This window comes from Betta splendens, chromosome 16, assembly GCF_900634795.4.
Source record: "Betta splendens chromosome 16, fBetSpl5.4, whole genome shotgun sequence".
NCBI classification, from domain to species: Eukaryota; Metazoa; Chordata; class Actinopteri; order Anabantiformes; family Osphronemidae; genus Betta; species Betta splendens.
Window position 1 is genome coordinate 3,235,225 of NC_040896.2, and position 21,240 is coordinate 3,256,464.

Consider the following 21,240-nt stretch of genomic DNA (forward strand, 5'->3'; position numbering starts at 1 on the left):
GGGTTTCCCAGCACATGTGCAACAACAGGGGAAGTCCCAGGACGTGATGTCAGTTCCACCATAAATACACTGAGGTTCACTTCTTTACCTTCAAACTGACTGACACGTCTCGCTTAATGTTACTGTAGCCGCTACAACAGGCGGATGCTCATCATGAATCATTTTAAAAAATAAAGTTCATGAAAGTCATAAAGGTCGTAGAAGTCAGCTGACAGAGAAGGATCCATTGACTGAAGTTACATAGTCAGAACCGGCCGTGACACGTTGCTCCGCATCCAGGAAGCTTTAGAAATGATCAAGTAAACAGGAAGGGTTGCTGTCCTGTCACAGCAGCCTGAAATGACTCCTACAGTAAATAATGGACGTCTCTACTATAAAACAACCTGATTGGTGGACACTTCATGTCTGCATTCATCGACTAAAGGGCTTCATATTGTCTTTGGCCTGGTTCTTGTATCATTGTGCTAATGGAAGCAGCAGAAATGAAAAGAATGAGGACAGATGGTTGAATGTCATTAGTGGTTCTATTAAGGCTTTGCCTCTAGACGTCACCAGAGCTAAGACTAAGTCTGCTCATAGAAATCTGCAGTATGATCAGTTGTGGAAAAAAACTGTTAGTCATTAATTCATTTGGAGTAAAGTGTCAGGAGGATTCACCACGATTCACTGTTTAAACGTCTACAGGAGTTACTTTACTCGGTAGCACCACCAAGTGGTAGGACAAAGAATTGCAGGGCTCGTTCAATCCATCCATTAAGAAGGTGGCTCAACTCAAAACTTACAGAGCAGTTTATTTTCCCAATCAGACAGTGGGTCAACAGGAAAAAAATGATTGTGTGTGGTGCTCGAGTCATTTAACCTAGCATTCAAAGACGGTGGGGGCACGTTTTGTGTTTGTTTCATGTGTAGGGGAGAAGTGGATCTGCGTTCCAGCAGCAGATTAAATCCCCATCTCTGCTTCAGAGAGCACTGACCTGGAATATCTGCTCTGTTGAATAGAAAATGACCCACGCACCCACGTGTGCATTAGATGCAGCTGTTGATGGGCCAGTTATTTCAACAACCTTCTAATGTCTTTGAATAAAAAGTCTCTGAATTAGGAGCCTCCACATGATGCTGGTAATTGTCCGATTAAGGAAATAATGAAGCAGCTTAATTGTTTTTTCCCAGTATAAAAATAAGGAAGGAAAGAATAAGAAATTCAAATTGAACTCGAGTTGAAATTGATGAGCTTGTCAGTGAATAGTTTTCCATTGTATTCAAAGCCTGTACCCATCCAGAGGAGGACTGATCAGGTCCATTGGTTCCAGGGAGACTCAGTCCTGCATCCTGGCCATTACCTTATATTCAAGCACTTAGATTGAAGCTGCCGGGACCAGAGTCCAGTCTGCTGAAGTCTTGTATAATGCAAGAAACAACAGAAAATAGAATTTAAAGAGCCCCCCTGCCGACATCTTCCTCTGTGTCAGTCAGTGATGACCAGAGAAGCACAAATTTAGATCGTAGTGTCAACGTAATGGTGCAAATCTCAAAAAGTAATAAAGCAAAACGTTTTTCTTGAATAGTAGATTTTTGCAGGTTCGATGTTTTTTAATGATTGTCTACATGTGTCATCATTTGTCATCCGTCATCACTTTGTATTGTTTATTATTGACTTGTACAATCTGTGTACAGTGTTATCTGTTGTAATAGAGGCTGAACTGTGATCATCACTGACTCTCACTCAGGACAGTCTAATTTTTCCATGATTTATTTTGCTGGTGGAGGAAGTTTGCCTTCTGCTGCTACAGATATGATGAATACTATGATCAACACAGACAACTCAAATGTGCTGCTGATAGAAAGTGACAGGAGCTAGTGAACCAAACATGTAAAGGAAATGAAAAGATTGGTACCAAACGACAACTTATGAAAAACTCAATATGTTATAACAAGATATCTTCCATGTAACATGAAATTTCACACAACATTCTTGTTTTAGCAAAAAAAGTGGGTTACTTTATTGTTTAATATATAGTGAAGCTTTTACAAAACCAGAAAACCACTTGCTTGTTATTGTAACATGAAAAATATCTTGTTATAAATTACAGAATTTAAGGAAGAAACCATTTTTTCTGTCCTAATATCTGTCTGAGCAGCTGGGACAGGTTTTAGTACCTGAACACCTCCGCCCTGTGCTATTGGTTTAAAAAAAGCACTAATGGTTCTTTGCGTTATGTGAGTTTGACAATATTCACAGTTGATTGGCACCATTTCAGCGGCCGCTTCATTTGTCCGAGCTGCTGATGAGGACAGTCGTGCTGCTGCCCGTCTCTGGCTGGTGTTTCACAGACTGGTAGAGGTGGGTCCTGCAGCGATGTCCAGTCGATCCAGGTCAATCTGCTGACAGGCTGGAGTCCACCGTGCCGCCCCGCTGTGGCTGGGCGTCACGGCAACAAGGCACTGGTCAAGTGAGAGGGAGCGTGTGTGATAATCTGCCACCGGCCTCCTCCAGTGTCCTGGTGGGATCAGCTGCCGCCTGCCGCCCCGCGAGGGAGGAGGGGCCGTGGCTCCGGTGCCGAGTGGGCCGTAGCATGAGTGGGAGCGGTCCCAGGGTGGATGTGCAACTCAAACATAAAGAGAAAGTCTGTATCCCTGAGGATTGCTTCAATCAGATTTGGCACACCGTGGTACTACATTATTGGATGGAAGGGGTGGGGGTCATCACAGTGGTCATATTGTCCAGCAGTCTCCCCGGATCCACACTTTGTCGTCACGGGTCCCTGCCGTTACATATCCGACAGGACACTCGTTAGTGTTCATTAGTTCTGTTGGAAAACAATGAATCAGCTCAGATGGTGGGAAACACTTCACCTGTGCAAAAGAAGCTTTAATCTGATGGATGCTCTGGACACGATCGGTTCACTTCAAACCACTCGTCGATGCAGCTGGAATGAGATGAAACAGGTCATGTATGTTAGTGTTGAGCCCTATTTTACATTTAAAACATTAATCTTCAACTGTGTTTCATGTTTACTCTTAATATCTATTCATGTTGCACTAATAGAGGGATTGCATTTGATTTGAATTTACTTCAATAACCTTGAAAACATTTGTTTAGTTTGTTATCATTAGTGCTGCTTAATGTACACAGAACAGACTGACCCGGGTATCAGATGTTGTCTTATCCTGTCTGTGTGTCTTGAAGTAATAACTGAAGTATTTTACTTACAGTATAAAAGGTAAATTGGTTCGAGGGACAGAAACAGAAAGCAATGCTGAGCTTCGTACCCTTTATGGTAGATGCAGAGGCAGGGCAGTCGAGCGATGGTGTCTCCCTGCACCAGGTCCTCCAGGCAGATTGCGCATTCTCCTGCATCCTTAGTTAGGACATCCTCTGCAAAGCAACACACATCAGATCCAATGAGTAACTTAGTTAAAACAGGTGTGGATGAGAAGATGTTTTCAGTTTGGAATATAATAATATAATAACCCGAGGAAAGGTTTTATAGCACACTGTTTATTGGCTGTATTCATACCTGCAGCTAAAGCCATGTTAACTAGTGTATGTTACGTTGGCCTTTGTGCTGCTCACACTTTGTCCTGATGGTGGTGCTGCAGGAAAGCCCAGAGCTTTAACAATGGCAGAGAGAAGCGTTCTATGCACCCATAATACAGCACATTTACAGCTGCACCGTAATATGACTCAGTGTTACATTACAGAAACACACATGGGTTGATATGAATAATCAAAATTGTTTCATTTTTGAAAATTGTGTTTTTTTTTGCACAGAATTTAGTTATGAAGGGAAAACTGTGTGTGGTGGTGGGGAACGATCAGGGTCCTAGAAGTTGAACTGCCACGAGGAAACTACTACTACTGTGTGTGTGTGTGTGTGTGTGTGTGTGTGTGTGCTTGCGTGTGTGTGTGTGTGTGCATGTGTGTGTGTGTTTGTGTGCATGTGTGTGTGCGTGTGTGTGTGTGCTTGCATCAAAGTAAGAACCAAAAAGCGTATTTTCCTACCAAAGTGAGGACATTTTGGCCGGTCCTCACTTCTTTGAAGGTCTGTTTGAGGGTGAAGATGTGATTTTAGGGCTGAGGTTAGAATTGTTTAGTCTTTGTCCAGATTAGTGCAAAGGTTAGACGTCTGCCCTTAGTTGTGATGGTTAGGGTTAGGGTAAGGGGCTAGGGAAGGCATTATGTCAATGGAGGTCCTCACTTTTATAGCACCGCAAGGATGTGTGTGTGTGTGTGTTTGTGTGTGTGTGTGTGTGTGTGTGTGTGGAGGTGGAGGCCAGTGTGTGCACCATTAAACCCATCACCTGCAGCAAAACAGAGTCATTAGGAATGTTCTTATGTAACAATGGATTAACCCACATAGGCTTGGAAAAGCGTGTTACTATGGGCTGCACATGGCATCAAGCTCAGCGCTGGGGAGACCTCTTTACTGTACCGATAGTCAGTCAGTCAGTCAGTCAGTCAGTCAGTCAGTCAGTCAGTCAGTCAGTCAGTCAGTCAGTCAGTCAGTCAGTCAGTCACACACAGACTGCAGATATCTGTCTGAGTGGCAAAGAAACACAAAGACATTTTATTTGCTCTGCACAAACAGCATGTGCTGCTGCACGGATACAGGCTTTCACCAGTCCAGGTTCGTACATGGAGTGGGTGTTTGTGACAGGAAGACGACACCACAACCACCAACCAGGTGGATGCCAGTTGAGACACTGTGTGTGCTGAAAGTACACAGAAGACACATGAAGCCATGATGCCACTGAAGACAGAAATAAGGGGAAGCACTGAAGCCTTAAAGCCGCGTAAAGTCCCAATTTTAAATATTCACTCAGAAGTAACTTCACTAAGTGCGGTACTTTGTGTTGTGCAGGAAACCAATCAGAGCAGGTCATCATATGATTGAGGGACAGGAAGACAGACAGGAAGTCAGCCAACACGAAGAGGAACTAACATTATGTCTGAAACATTTAAACTGAAAGTCAAATGAGGAGAAATAACAATAGCAAGTTTGAACTGTACAGAAAAACACTAATGAGTTGACTCTATAAACAGCAGACAGATGTTTACAGTGAAGAAGAAGACGGTAAAGCCTCAGTGTTATCGTGTTTCTGTTAAAGTAGGTCATTTACGATGGGAAAGAAGCAGAATGAGGCGATCTTGAGACACACAGGATCTCTACACAGCCCTAGATTTGGGTGTGAAAACACATGCAGCTTTCGTGGCCCTGAACATTACCAGGTGTTTCCACCACACTGCTAAAATGGCTACAAGTCCGAAACATTAAATGTGAAACCTCACAACATAAAGCTGAGCGTCTACAGCTCTATCAAAGCATTTACTGTATATCCAATATGGACAAACTATAAATATAGCTGTAAATAAAGAAAGACACCGGCCAGAGGCAGATGCGGTGTTTTGGAAATATTACAGAAAGATTACACAAGATTTGACAGGGAAGCAATGTACAAGGAGGATTGAGTTACATAACTAGAGAGCTGTGATCGTCAGCTTCTGAATGGATTAATCAGCTTTAGGATAATTATTAAAAGATGGACTCCAGTCAGAGCATAGATGTTAGGGTGAACCTGTTCTCCCTGTGTCTGCGCGGGTTTCCTCTTGTCAAGTTCACATACTGTAATGTGCTAGATTACATTAAAAACGCGTTTTAGCAATCTCATTTGGCTCAAATGTTGAAAGAGCAAGCGCCATTATCAGTCTGGGTGAGAAAGAGAAAAGAAAGAAAACGAGGATCCACTCACTTCTATTATTAGAAATGTTTCAATATTTCTGCTTCTCAACTAAATAACTAAACAGAACAACAGCAAAATTAATGTACAGAAGTCTCTACACAACAGCATGTAGAGGGTTTGGGTGCGATTCTGTTCTATTATATTGTTATTGTTGAAAATGGCCAAAGCATCACAGAAGGAACAGTACGGGTGGAAAAACTTCTGCTCTCCTTCTGAGAACTAAAGTCTACTGCATGCAAGACGTTTCTAAGAAAACCAACGATTTCCTACAAAACTGTGTACAAATCACACACCAGCGCCTGATGGCTGTGACCTAAATAGTAAGAGGAGCACGAGGGTCCACGGTGTAAAGGGAGATTCTGGTTTGAGAGACTGGATCTCCAAGACTGAGCAATAAATAACAATCAAACATGTGAAACCAGATAAAGTAATTTAAATATAAAAAAATAATGTTCATTCATTTCGCATTGATTCATTTGAACAGGACAAAGGAACTAAAGCGAGGCTCAGTCCTACCGTTGTACGTCACTCTGGGCTTGGTTAAGCACAGGACCAGGTGAAGGTCCATCTCATCCGAAGTCACAAACTTGGAGCACACTGGGCACTTGAAGCCTGAGTGGGAAACAAGACAGATCTGTTAGTGGGTGGTGGATCACGGCTGATCAAGACACAGCACAAAGTGGCACACGGCTTCGGGTTCATCTTATCAGCGCCTTCTGTTGTGGCGCTTTCACACCACATTGACTGTGGTAACGTCATTGGGTCTCATACAGAACGTGGAGCCAACAAATCACGGCTAATGAGGGAAACCGCAGCAGGTTAAGTGGCACATAGGCTACAAAGATACTTTAAATAAGTCTCCGTCACTGCGGCACTGACAGAATGAACAGATTAGTGAAGACAGGAGCCAGTTCTCTGCTTCTCTGACCTATTTAACAGAATCCCTGGATTGATGCGTAGGGTGCCATCGCTCAAGATCTCCTAGCCATCTGCTGACAGCAACGCGTCCTTTAGGTGGATTTATTAGGATGGAGGATAAAGATGAACATCTCCACCAATCATTCTGAAAAAGGCCAAAAAGCCAAAGCTGAACGCGTCCTGAGAGGCTGTGAAGCCTCACGCAGTGTGAGGTCAGAGCTGCACCAGTGCTACAACGCCAAGAAGTAATCACACACACAATAAACAGGAACGCACGTCCTGCATCTGCTTCTGTTTGTATTGTACAGTAACACCGACGCAAACACACAAAAGCTAAAAGCAGCCTCCTGCTACGAACAGGAACAGGAACAGGAAGGAAATCAGACATGTCGACGGCCATGAAGAGCATTTGTCACAAACGTGGAAGGCTGGCAGGTGTAGTGGGTTTCTTTCCACATGCAGGATCACCTTCCTTTCCTGTACCCATGCACACAGATACCCCGTCTACAGTATGTTTCCTCTGAACCAAAACATTGGACTATGATTACATACACACATTAAAAAATAAAAAGCCAAGTCCAACATTCTCCTCCTGTTTCAGCGCTGATAGAAAGTGTACTCACCCACAGACGCCTGTCCTACTGCAGCTAGCTTGTAGCGGTGGAGACCCCGACAGACACCGACAGCCACTGGATGCTGGGATCGGTTTATGATAAAAGATGAAAGATGCCCTAGTAACACGTCAGATTAAGGGCTTAGTGTGATCCCCGCACTAAACCGCGCTTCATCTGCTCTGCGCCGCTGTGCGGACCGTCCACAACAATGAACCGCACTTTCTATTCAGACCCTCTGCTCCAAAGCAAATCACAGTGAGTGGATCCGATTCACAGGGAAGCCGGCGATCCCAGATGAACCAACCCTTTAAACAAGCTCGCGTCTGCGGTGTCTTACAATAGTTTAGCCTATTTTTATGAGGTATTTGAGATGTGCTCTGCAAAGCTTGATTTCACAAAGATTATGTTCAGAATTAAAAGCCAGAACTCTTAACAATTTTTTACCAGCCAATTCACCCGATTTGTTTTTTGTGTGTTTACAAAAAGACAGAAAAACTAAAATGACGGCACGTATCCCAGAAGACAAGGGTCCAGATGAAGCAGAGGATGTGAGTTAACATCTGCCTTTGAACAGACACTGCTGTTCTTTGACCCGTACACATTCTTCTCCAATCAGGCTCAGCCTGACACGCACCATATCACTGCTCTGCCTTTAATCACCACCGTCAGCCAGCTCTGCCCTGAATCAGCACATCCTATAATCCATACCATTAAACCGGATGTATAATTCACCATTTTATTGATCGGTTCTGTGATCGCTGACATCCTGGACGCGCATCGCTTCTTGGGCTTCAATGCAGAGACATTAGCACCTCTGAGCAAGAGAGCGAACACAAGTTGGAATGACTTTAGTCTTCACTTTATTTTAACAAAGGCAAGCAAATTCCTGTGTTGAAAAATTGGCTGGAAAAAGAAGAAGGTAGTTCAATCTGAGGGCAACCATCAGTCAGACAGAGGAAACCTGCTACGCTGCCGCGAGTGCTGAGGGCAGCATTCACTCTGCTGAGGAGAAACTCAACTTCTTGTGCATATCAATGATATTAATTACTTCTGTTAGATCCAACTATTGTTTTGTTCTGGCCTTGATTTTAAATCATTGCCTCCGCGTTCATAAAATAAACAGCTACTTTCTTGTTGCAAAGCGGGAACTGACTGTTCTGCACATCTGCACACCACAAAAACGAGACCACGGTCAAAGTCGTCAGTGGACAGGACGAAAAAACGAGCAAACAAAAACCATGAACCAAACTGTGGAGATAAAGACCTGCTGCAACCTTCATCACCACCTGTTATTACAGGTACAATCCGAAACTATTTTTGGATTCTAATAATTAAATCCAAATTAAAATTAAAAATCCAAATTCCAGTTGGAAAAATAAAGAATTAAAGCAAAATTAACAGTGCAGACTCTTGCTTTATTTGAAACACCGTTATGCAATTTACATCAAGTCTAATTAGTAGAAAAGCATGACAAGGGACAGGGGAGCAATACACTGGTCTGGATTGAGTACGAGAAGGGAGGCCTTTCCATCTAGCCAACATAGAACTGCCTTCAGGCTAAATAAAAATCATGCTGCAATCCAACACTGACACCTCAAGCAGGACCAGTGTCACAGAAAGGGCCCAAACCTATACATGTTTTATTGCATATTGTCTTGCATGACATCATGTGGTTCAGGTGCTCTTCTTGGTCCAGACAGTCCGCGGGTTCCGGTTTCAATCTGGCAACCCTCAGGAGGAAGGCCACACGGCGCTTGCCAGGTTTGATACCACTTTAACCCAACTGGTAAAATAAAATAAACCATATCTGGCAACATTCATCGTGGCTTGTACAGGCGTTGGCACATCCGAGCATAGTACTCTTGTTTTGAGAATGATACAAATGATGGACTCAACCCTTAGCTGAGGGATGTTAATATATATTACATTTATATATTAGCCTGTTTCCACTTTCACCATGGTGGTCAAAGGATGGTGTGTTGCATTAATCATCTACACAGTCTGAGTGTTTTCACTCTGTGTGTTAAATGTCTGACTGTACTGGTGGTGTCTGTACTGTGTGGGCTGCCAGGCTGCAGCAATCAGCCAACATCTACTGGATGTGTTATGAGTTATAGATGTCAGACCTAAATCAATTTATATAGTCCACATTTCTAAAACAGATAGTGAAGCCAAGTGCAAGGATTTCACAAAGGAGGACGGACAAGCAACTAGTCCAAAGCCTCACATGACGTCATGGCTGCTGCATCAACACAGTGGGACGCTAGAACACATCTGCTGTTGCATTTAAATAAACAGACAGATTAGCAGAGCAGGTTAAGTAGCCAATGACTTATCCCATCAAGGTAGCTTTCAGCTAACCTTTACTGACGACTGGAAAAATACCAACACCATCTTCTGAGACCTCGACTGAAAAAACAAGTTTTCAAATATTAAGTGCAGACAGTGTCGGGATACTAAGATCTGTTGACGTGCTCACATTTGCAGAAAGGGTTTGATTTCAGGAAGCAGCAGAGTCTGTGGAGATCAAGTGTGACTTTACCTGGATTTTGTACCAGGGAGCAGTTCCAGGACGTCTGACGTGGACATTTGGGTCCTTGCACACAGCTAAAAGCAGCTCAACCTACTGAATCCTCACATCACGTCCTCATATGAGAACTTCACGCACAGAAAAATCAGTGGATGTCCTCGAATCGAGACAGTGAAGGAGCTGTCAGACAGAGTTTGCTGTTTCCTCAATAGTCTTAGTCTGGCTTTAGCTTTTGATAGGAAACAGATGAGCAACAAATCTGTCGTCACTCTAGAGACTAGAGATGGACTGTTGTGTATCAGCCTGCATCTCACGGAGACACTCAACCACAGGATGGGAAAATCACAGCACGGCTCTGACTAGCCCTGGAGCCTAAAGTCATAGAGCTGTCAGACACACAGCGGATCCAATGGGACAGTTTACCTGGAAACGTGGTAAAGTCCAACAAAAAACATTACAATGTTTATTTCTCTTATAATCACATTCAAGGATTGAGAACGTAGGCTGGACTAGCTGAAACACAGACAACTGGACAATGTTGCAAGGTTGTACAGAAATCTTGTAAATAGAAGCTGTGATCATCAAACTGCACATTCCTGTAAGTTAATAAATGATTGACAAATGATTTGTTCTGTATGATCATGGACTTTATCAAAATGATAAAAAAACGGTGGAATCCTCATAAATTAATTTCCATATGAACAGAAACTGTTTAATAGTGGCCTTAACTGAAGGTCTGTCTACATTCCAGGTGGCTCCAGCTCATGTTCATGTATCGCCTGGCAGGTAATTGAGGACACGTTGCTGGAACGAGTGAGCTTTAAAAAGACAGACAGCGTGTTTGAAATAACATCAGACTACATGCAGGTTGATGAAAGCAGGGGACCGACAGCACCAAAGGAGTCAACAATATGCTGTGTGTGCCCAACGTTATGCTGTCCTCAACCTGCACCCCAACAGCTTCAGGTTTAATACGTAATATTACACATCGTCAAAATTAAGACTCTGTTAAATGCAGAAAAAGCTTTCGATAGAGTAAACTGGAAGTTTCTTTTAGCCACTCTGCACAAATTCGGCATTGGGGAAACATTCATAGACTGGATCCAAATATTATACAACTCAGCAAACGCTGCAGTCAGAACAAACAACCAGATCTCACCAAGGTTTAATCTGCATAGAGGGACAAGACAGGGCTGCCCACTGTCCCCATCACTATTTGCAATATTTATTGAACCTCTAGCCGCAGCAATAAGACAGCATGAAGGAATTACTGGAATATCGACCAAATCAGTAAATCATAAAATAAGTTTATATGCTGACGATGTGTTACTGTTTCTCCTTGAGCCACAGACGTCTCTTCCTACAACTATCAGCCTCATAGATGAATTCGCAGGACTTTCAGAGTACTCTATTAACTGGACCAAATCTATAGTGCTACCACTTAACCTTAAGGTGACTAACATCTCCTCTACCACACTCCATTCAGGAAACATTAAATACTTGGGCATTGAATTGTCGTCTAGGCTATCAGAGCTTATTGATCTAAACTACAATCCATTATTAAAACAAATAGAAGCCAACCTCAAAAGATGGCAGTCCTTACCCATTTCACTTATGGGAAGAATTGCCACCATAAAAATGATGATCCTGCCAAAAATTAATTACATATTTTCAATGATTCCAACTCAGCCAGCCCAGGCGTGGTTTAAGACATTAGACTCCTACATCTCACAGTTTTTGTGGAAAACCAAGCCACCACGAATTAGTTTAAAAACTCTTCAAAAATCCAGACGCTGCGGCGGCCTAGAACTACCTAACTTCCACCACTATTTTCTTGCCAATAGACGAACCATGTCCACAAATGGATAAAACCCATGCCAGCAGACTCCTCCTGGATAGACATTGAACAAACATTTTGTGGAAATATTAAAGTTGCAGATCTGCCCTTTATCAGCACCAAAATCAAACATCATAGTTGTTACCAGAACATTAGCATAAAAGCATCTCTGCAAGCCTGGTGGGAGTTTCTTAAAATTAATGGGTCTTCGCTTACTCTTTGCCAAAACACACCTCTCTGGAACAATCCAGACATCATACAAAACAAAAAGGCAATACACTTTCCAACTTGGCATATCAAAGGGATAACACATCTGAAACATGTTTTCACAAGAGACAAGTTTACCTCTTTTGAAGAACTAGTGTCTCACTATGAAATCACTAGTGCCAATTTCTTAGAATACCAACAACTAAAGTCAATACTTAATGCAAAAAGTAAGAATACTGCCATCCACATGCAACCACCACCAGTAATAGAGCGACTTATTGATATATCAGGGAAAAGGACAGTATCCAAAATCTATATCTTAATTTCCAATGTAGACCAGACAGTGAGCCTTCCGATCTCTAAATGGGAAGCTGATCTCAATATCACCACTAATTACACGTTCTGGAATAACATATGTTCTAATTTATTCAAAATGACAAAAAATACAAATTTACAACTAATACAATACAAAAATTCTTCATAGAACTCACTATACAGGACAAAGGATGTTCCAAATGGGTCTCACAAACTCAAATATTTGCCCTCACTGTACAGATAACACAGCAGATAGATTCCTACATGCATTCTGGTCATGCTCACCTGTGCAGCAATTTTGGCAAAGAGTATGTGAACACCTGTCAACCAAGTTAAGCTGTCCAATCCCAGCAGCCCCTGCACTTTGTCTTCTAGGAGATCTAAGTGGGCTTGATCTAGAGACAAACTCATCACACACACTTCTTTCTGCCCTCTGTGTCGCAAAGAAAATCATCCTCATGAACTGGAAAACTAAAAAAAAATTAAGCATTACTCAATACCTGAACGGCTTGTTAGATTATACCACCTTAGACACATTGTCTGCTTCATCAAATCAATGACCAAAACTATACTCTGATTGATTCCATTTCCAGGTAAGGATGCGTGGGGCTCGGGTGCTGCGTCATGTCTGGCACAGTGGTGGGGGGGTGACTGGTGGTTGGTGGTGCCTGCCTGCCCTAAGGAACCGGACGGGTTGGTGGACTCAGGGCTGGCCGCATGGGTCCCCTGCGGTGGGGGTGTGGTGGCTGCTGGGACCGGCGGCCCTGTGCCGGGGTGGGACCATTTTGAGGGTTGGCGTGTGCCTGTCTCCGGGGAGCCGGAGGCGGGCCTCCCTGGCCGGTGTGCGGGGGCGGACCTGGGGGTGGAGACCTGGGTAACCTGCGTCCGGGGGACTCCCTCTGGGGGTGCCTGCCTGTGCCCGGAGGGGTGTCTCTCCCCTGGGGCGCTGCCCCTGCTCGGGTGGGGCGCTGCCCTGCCCTAGCGGTCCGACGCCCTCTGGTAACTGCTCGGGCCTGTTGCAGGGGGGGTTGGGCGGACTACTCAGGCTAGAACCTTCATTGGGCCCTGGGCGGAGGCTGGCCCTCAATGCACAACCGCAGAGTATGTGTGTGGGTTTGAGTGTCACACTACACGGGGCGAGCATGGGCATACTTGAGCGAGAGAATGGGTAAGTGTGAAAGAAGGGTGAGGATGGGCTCTGGCTGTGCTGCGTGTGGCGCCTGGGCAGTAGTACTGCGGTCCCTGGGTCTCGGCTGTCCCTTCCTGGCTGGGGGTTGTGGGGGGTGGTGGGATAGGTAGCAGAGCAGTCGGGAACCTGGCTCTGCGGACCCTGGTGCTCTGCTTCCCAACTACATTTCTCCGCATTCATCCACTTAGGTCTGCAAGGGGCGTCCTGCTGATGGAGGGACCAGGGCTACTGGGAAGTGGTTCCGTCCCTTCCAAGTGGGATGCTCTGCAGTTTTTAATTGCATTAGTCATACACACTTGTCCAGGAATCTGGGGGCTCCTTCCGGGGGGGCCAGTAGACTTCCCATTGATGGCTCTGTCTGCTGGACCCCCCGGAGAATTGGGTATCTCCCAAAGTTCCTCATACTTAGCTACATACACATACATTTAGGGCCGGGGGTGGGCTCTTTCACTGGGGCCTGGGGCTCAGGCCAGTTGTGGCCTCGACCACTGGCCCTGATGGAGAGATCACCACCCAGTTTTAACTGCAAAAAGACATTTAGGGCGAGGGGGGGCACTGTCCGGGGGACACACCGTCAGCCAGCGGTTGTGCTCCTGGAGGTGTCACCCACCTTCAGTGCACTTTAGTTCCAAACACTCACGTCCAAGCTGGGTTGCAGGGTTCTGGGGTACCTATTTCTACTGCCCTCTGCCTCCCCCGGGTTGGGGGGGTTGGTCGGGGCTCGGGAGGAGCTGCGGTCCCTGCCTGGGGCCACATGGACGGCAGGCCGGAGACCTACCCTCCCCACGAATGTGATCAAGCGAATGGTGTGGGTGGGAGAATGTTTCTGAGAGTGCATTGGTTCACGTATGATTGACTAGTTTGTTGTGAGAGAGTCTATGGTGTGTGTGTGTGTTGATGTGATGATGTGTGTTGCACATGTGGATGGGTGTATGGTCTGTGTTTGTGTGAGTTGGTATGCGTGTGGTGCGGTTGGAGTGTGGGGGGTCCGGTTTTTTTCGCCCGGGGTACGATGATCGTCTGCCTGGGTGGTCTCTTTTCTGCTGACCCCACCAATTGCTGGCCTTGTGCTGCAGGCCGCTGTAGCGCCAGGGGATGAGGTCGGGCCGATGGGGTAGGCCCCGCTCCGCCCGTGTGGGGGTGGTGGGCTGGGGGCGGGCCCCACTCTGGGCGCGGGGGCACCTTCTGGCGGGCTCCCTACGGACCGTGGGTCCTCGGGCTCTACTCTTTCAGGCCGACCCTCCCGCCGGGGGGAGTGTTTGCCCCTGGTTCTCATGGGGCGGACAGCGTTGACCCCCGGTGGCCCACTCTGGCCTCGGGTGCTGTCTCTGTGGCTGCTGCAGCTCTGCCTGGGGGGCTCTGTTGTGGGCGGCTTGGGTCGCCAACACCTGCCCTCCTGGAACTGAAGGTGTGTGGGCTCCCTGGCTGCTAGGATTCCTTCCTCTGCTTGCTGGATGGGCGTAGTGGCGGAGCCCCTCACATCACCCTGGCTTCCACAAGTGGCATTGTTCATGCACCAACGTCTGCCTCACCCTTTGGGTGAATAATATTAAGCTACAGCCTTACTAACCTTGTAGTGGGACACTTTCCAAATCCAACTGTAAGTATTATTGATACTTATCACTACCGATATGAATAATGTGTGAATATGGAATTTGTGGTGTTGTATGTCATGACTTTTATTAAGTAGTATGGGATATGTATAATAATGCACATATGTATGTATATTGTATGTATATGTTTGTATTAGTATGTGCACATACCTTAGCACTATTATTGGTATTAGTATTAATCTCCAAGGTAACCACAGTACAAAATTGTTTAGTTATGAATGTGTTAGCCTAAGGTACATCCATGCTTCTTATTTATTTATTTTTTTGCTCCGATTGTTTACTTAACAGATTTGCTTGGTTTCAGCAGCTGGTTGCACCCCTTATCCCCCCTCCCCCCCACCCTCCCGCATACACACCCTAAAGCAGAAACCTAACCTGTCCACCAACACAGCAACATCACACACATTTTGGATTAGCTAAAAAAAAAGAAAAAAAAAAAAAAAAAAAAAAAAAAAAAGACTCTGTTAAATAGTGTGCTATAAAAACGCTTCATCTGTGAGTCATTCGTCATCTCAACCCTCAGACCGTTAAACCTGGGGTCGGCCCAGGACAACCCTGTACAGGCCGTTTACAGTTTGTCCTCTGTGTAATGATCAACCAGCGTCTGTTAGGTACTGCAGTAATTCAGTCCTAGAAGCACGTTGTCCATTGTGCTTCACGAGCCAGAGGCAGCAGCATCCTCCAGGCAGCAGGACCACGAATGAACTGCTGTTTGACCAGAGCGGTGCGTGCAGCTTTCTGATGCTCCCGACATGACGGGAATGTGATGCGTGACGCGGTTTCAGACGCCGTCTGCTGGGATCAGAGCGCGTCCGATGCCTCGTCACACCTTCCAGTGTTTTATTGGTTTATCAAGAGCTTGTTCGGGGTTAATGTGTAGCCGTAACAGGCCCCGCCGGCTTCAGCCTGGGCCAAGGTGTAATCCCATACAAACGGGCACAGGTTTAGTGGAACGGTGGCGTGACCTGGTCATCGTAGCTCAGCTGGCAGAACGATCTGTTAGTTGAAGGATACAGAAAGCAGGACAGGTCTACTCCACCATTACTGTGTGTCTGATTCTGGGGTTAAAGACATTTAGAGGTTGCTACCATTGCTGCCGATTCAGTAAATACATTAGTAGGATCTTCGGTTTTGCTTTAAAACTTTAACTCCTGTATTCGTTTTATCAGGTTTGCAACTGTAGGTTCTCTATTGATTTTCTGCCAGTTTAAGTAGCAGCAGGTTAAGCAGGTTGAGGCCCTAACTTCTCCTGGGAACTTCACTGGCACGGTCTCAGCACGTTCTGGGGCTGCCCTTGCCCTTGAGCATAGTACTACCAGATCAGTCAGTAGTGTGATCACGGGTCCAAGTGGAAGGCATGAACTGACCTTCAGACTGAGCTCAGCTACTGTACGGAGGATGTGGGATGCGTTACACATTTTAAGGAAATATCTAATGACATGTTACTATATAGATTAGAAAAGATGGGTTTTTGTTTTCTGGCTTACTGTGTGACTATTGTTAAGCATGCAGTCCTAAAGTGGTTTTTGGCAGCGATGAATCCATCCCTCTGTCTGCCACACATACGCGCACACGCGCGCACGCGCGCACGCACGCACGCACGCACGCACGCACGCACGCACGCACGCACACACACACACACGCACACACACACACACACACACGCACGCACACACACACACACACACACACACACACACACGCACGCTTTGCTTTTGTCTGCTGAGCTGTAAAGTGCTGTGTGGAATTCATTAGGTGCAGGTCGTATGAAGCCACACTCCGCTTTCAGCACAGCGGTGAGGAGACTGACAAATCGATTAGTTGTTCATGAAGCTCCCGTTCTGCGCTTTAATCGCTGGCGAGTTTTTAAATTAGGATTCAGCACCGTTGGCGAGGAGGAGCCCGCACCACCTGCTACCAGCCTTCCCACACATTGTGTGTCTGCGTGTGTCTGTGTCCCGACGCCTCGGCTGCGTGACGGCCAGCTTTTATCCCACACGCTTTGTGAGGCTTGTTTTTAGCCCTAGGTTAATGTGAGGTTAAGTCCTGGGAGCCATGCTGTTTACACACAAGATATGCATAATATTAACAGTTGTTAAAAAGAAAAATGTGTGCATGTGAATACAAAGGAAGGAAACCTAACAAGGTAATCATTATGTGGCTGCCTGCTGACTCACATTATATTAACAAGCTGTGTACACAACCTGCTGTGTGTTTGTTTTATTAATATCTGACACAGACACCAGTCAGCTAAAGCTTAGCATGTTCCTTTTAGCTTCTTTATACAATATTATAAAACAAACAGCAAGACTAAAAGGACAATTATTACTACAGAGAGTTTATACAGACACTTGTTTGCAGAACAATACTGTTATAACCTAATTATAGACATTTGTTGATGGTAGATCCTCAAAGTCTAGTCTCAAAACACACCTGTCCAAGCATGTCAGCTTTGCTTAGTTTTGCTAATAAACTGCTTTAAAAACACAGAGACTACAGTTAAACCATCACTTTAACCCCCAAAATGGCAAGGTTCCCAAAGGTGCGACCGTCAGTGTGTTTATAGGACAGCTGCTTCCAAACGATCAACCATCCAAACGATCCATGAGGTTTAAGATATTTTCATGATGCAATAAGTCAAAAAAGCAAACATATCAAAAGAGCTGTTGACTCTGGACTACACAAGTAGAGCTCTACAAAATGAAAGCAACCAGAGTGGCTCGGAATTTTGACCTTGGCCTTTTTAGAGCTTTTGTGAGGACAGGTTAGATCAGTTCTCAGAAGACCAGCGGCAACCTAATTAAAACCTAAGTAGTATCATCAGATGTGTAAGAATTTGTCATGATTTTCCCCGTGCTTGAATTCTGCAAAGAGTAAAACATCTTAATAAAGCACTTGCTTATTTAACATTTGTTATTTTAGAAGCAATTAAACTATAAACACTTTTTTGAAATAAGCAGCTTACATTGAAACACCTTAAAATGTGATTATGATCATTCTAGACCAACTTTATATGAAGGACTCAAAGAGAATCCCATTCCTGACATAGGGTGACTCACTCTCAACAACTATTCTTTCTCCAGGCATCTGATCACTCGTGATCTTCCCACTTCCCTGAAACTAGGAGGAAGTTTTGCTAAATGCTTAGCTTCTGTCAAACGTGTCTATAAGCCAATGAACACAAGGAGCAATAAGGAACCAGAGCTGCGCTGCTCTACAGGAAGTTGAACGCTTGCGTCTTAACAACCCTGAGCTGCTGCTCGTCTGCGGCGCAGACTGGACTCAGGCAAACAGCTGACTGGCCTCTGATTGGATGAGACGTGTGTGACCTACCTGCTGCTGACTCCAAACAGCCAGTGAAGCCGTCGTGTGGATCGGACGCTCATGCTGTGTATTGAAACAATGCCTGGCGCTGCTCACACGAGTCACCATGTTCACATGAATGTCATTGAACCTCATCAGGCATTACTTACTGACGAGTACCTCCACCGCTGCCTGTGGAGGCTACGTCAGCATAGCTGAGCCTCTTTGGAGGTTTGGTTCAAACCTAAATACAACCAGGTCTCTTGGTTTTACAGGTGGGATTTGGCAGAATAGTTTTCTCTTACTATCGGTACAACTGAGGTTATGTCACCTTTTTACCTGGGACAGCTTGGCTTTTGTAGTTTTATATTTAAATCTAACATATTTAAACATTTAAACTATAAGCATATATGAACACATTTCAGTAATAACATCATCAACTCCAGGCTATTTACTTTTAAAAGCTTTGACTTGTTAAATACTCCCTGGAACAACATACATCCCTGCCTCTATGGAACACGCAGCATCATGTGATGCGGACGAATGTTTTGAGTTATGATTATATCTATAGCTGCTTTTACACAACAGGCTGCAGAGCTCGTGCTCCTTCACAAATGAATGCAGATGACATCATCTGAATCAAAATCCAGATCACACACTCGGCTTCTTTCAATAACGCATGAAGACAAGCGGGGGACTGTTTCCGCCACACTTCAACGGAACCTTCGGTGACGTCTTTTTATTTTGGTGACGCAGGCGTTCGTGCTGATCCACCTGAACCTCCACCATGTGTCCCTACGCGTCGGTGCGTGTGTGAGCCGTGTCAACAGCAGCGGCGGCTCCGCGCGCTTACCTCCGAACAGATGAGGCGAGAGGTGGGCGGGCAGCGACCCTATGAGCAGCCGCGGACCCTCGTGCCCTCTGCGCGCTCGCCCGCGGTCCGCCGCCTCCTCGGGGCTGCTGCCGCCGGACTCCGGGGAGCTGTAGGCTCCGCCGTTGTTCGGTATGTTGATGCCGGTCTGGGGTCTAGTCCTGGAGCCCCCCGAGTCGCCCACGGAGCGGGCCCTCGCTCCGTGCACGCTGCCGCTGGCCGACGCTGCGGAGGCTCCGGACGCGCCGTGCGCGCGGTACCTCGCGCCCCCGGCGCTGCTCCTGCCGGCGTTACTGCCGTTACTGCCGGACGTGCTGGACGGCAGGTCCGAGCCGGAGTAGGCTCTGGTCCGTCCGTTGGCCGCCGGATTAGCGCTCGGGCTGCTCTGCTTTGCCCCCATGTTAACCTCTGCGGGTCGGCTTTGAAGTATTAAAGGGGCGCTGCGCGAGCCGCGGCGGGACGGTGCGCAAGATTCGCTGCCCGAGTGGGATGTGCGCTGCGGGACGCACGTCCGGGAAGTCAGCAAAAGAACAAACTGGAGCCCGTCCACATGAGCGAAATGCCAGTTAGTGAAAAGTTGAACCGGCCATCTGCAGCACGAGCGGAAGACTTGCGGACGCCTTTACGCTCCGCCAGCATTGTTTCCCGCCAGTAACAGCTGGGCTCGAGCTGCAGGTAACGCGGATCCTTCCTGCTTTGACTCGCTGCCGTGGCCGAGCTCGCGCTGCTGGTTCCTCCTCCGGGTCCGATCCGCCATGGCTCCTGAGCAGCGTGGAGGGACGGAGAAGTGGGCTCCTCACGCCTCCCCGTCTGACAACACACTGCTCGTAAGAAGGAAGTGATGCAGGAGAAAAGTCCTACAAATCCGTTTTGTCAGCGTGTGGACCGGAGTCAGCGATGTTAGGCTGCCGGAGCCCACGCGTGTTTCCGCGTAGGACCTTCAAAATAAAGGCACTGCGGAGTTTTATGGTTAAATGCAATAAATCCTAACGCTAACTGATTTGTGATATTGATCGAGCAAAATACAATATAACAACGTTAATAGAATTGAGTTATGTATGAAGACCTGCTTTCTCTGTACAGTGGTGACGATATACAATATGTTAATCTGTTGCCTTAAAGGAAGGTTGGATTTCTGGGTGTTGGCAGGCCTTTGACAGGCCAGCTCTTGTCTTATCTAGTGCATCTACAGATCTCCTGATTCACCCTCGCTGTGTGAAGGAGAGATATCGTAGATCCTTCCTACCTGCTGCTGTCAGACTGTACAATTAGAACTGTTGACCACGTCCCACTACAGTCACTCACCCACTGCATCAGTGGTTTATATAGCAACTTGCTCTGCACAATATTTGTGTAAATCTGTGAACAATTATGTATATTGTTACTGGCACAAATCTTATACCCATTAATGTGCAATAACCCTGCAATGACCTCATACTCACTCTAACTGTACTGTACTGCTTTGTACTGTGCCAACACAAACTGTTCTGTACCTGTATTCTTGCTCATCTGTACTGCTGTTGTGAGAGGTAATTTCCCCACTGCGGGACTATGAAAGGTTTTCTTATTCTTATTCTTATTCTTAACATTGGTTTCACTCAGTTCACAACTTTGCATGATACGTATTTTAGAACCTACCTAAAATCCAAATGTTAGCTGAATTACCAGCAGTAGAATTGAGGACAAGATAGTGCAGGTTAAATTGTCTGCCTTGGGTAAATATTAGAATTCATACGCACAACTCATTTTGCAAAAATGTCATTGAGAAGGCACCAAAAGTTTGGTGCAGTGCAGTCTGTTTTATCAGTTGCAGTCTTTGTCACTCTTATTTTGAAATTCGCAGACAGTGGTTTTGCTTGGTATAACAACTTGACGTAGTGACGCCATCTGCACCTCAACGTCAGTAAACGTGCTTCACGTTTACAAACAAGATGCGCACGTACTTAGTTCGAAAAAAAGTCAGTGTCCTGAGTTATATGGACATTCCTATAAAACACGTGTAGTCAAAACATCACCTGACAGTGGAGGATTAAGTAGAGGCTTCCTGTGTTAAAAACAAGCTCAGAGCACTTCATTGTCAACACCACTTATACAAATACAA

At 45.7% G+C, this 21,240-nt stretch overlaps 1 protein-coding gene across 1 annotated transcript; it reads right to left on the minus strand.

Moving 5' to 3' along the window:
• Positions 1 to 1,734: 1,734 nt before the first annotated feature.
• znrf2b (zinc and ring finger 2b) lies at positions 1,735 to 20,048 on the minus strand. Its single transcript, XM_029129309.3, has 5 exons — positions 19,122 to 20,048; positions 6,259 to 6,354; positions 3,271 to 3,376; positions 2,854 to 2,927; positions 1,735 to 2,762 (listed from the first exon to the last, which is right to left on the minus strand). The coding sequence occupies exons 1-4, from the start codon at positions 19,537 to 19,539 to the stop codon at positions 2,870 to 2,872; spliced, it is 678 nt and encodes a 225-aa protein (XP_028985142.1). The 5' UTR covers positions 19,540 to 20,048; the 3' UTR covers positions 1,735 to 2,762; positions 2,854 to 2,869.
• Positions 20,049 to 21,240: the final 1,192 nt, after the last annotated feature.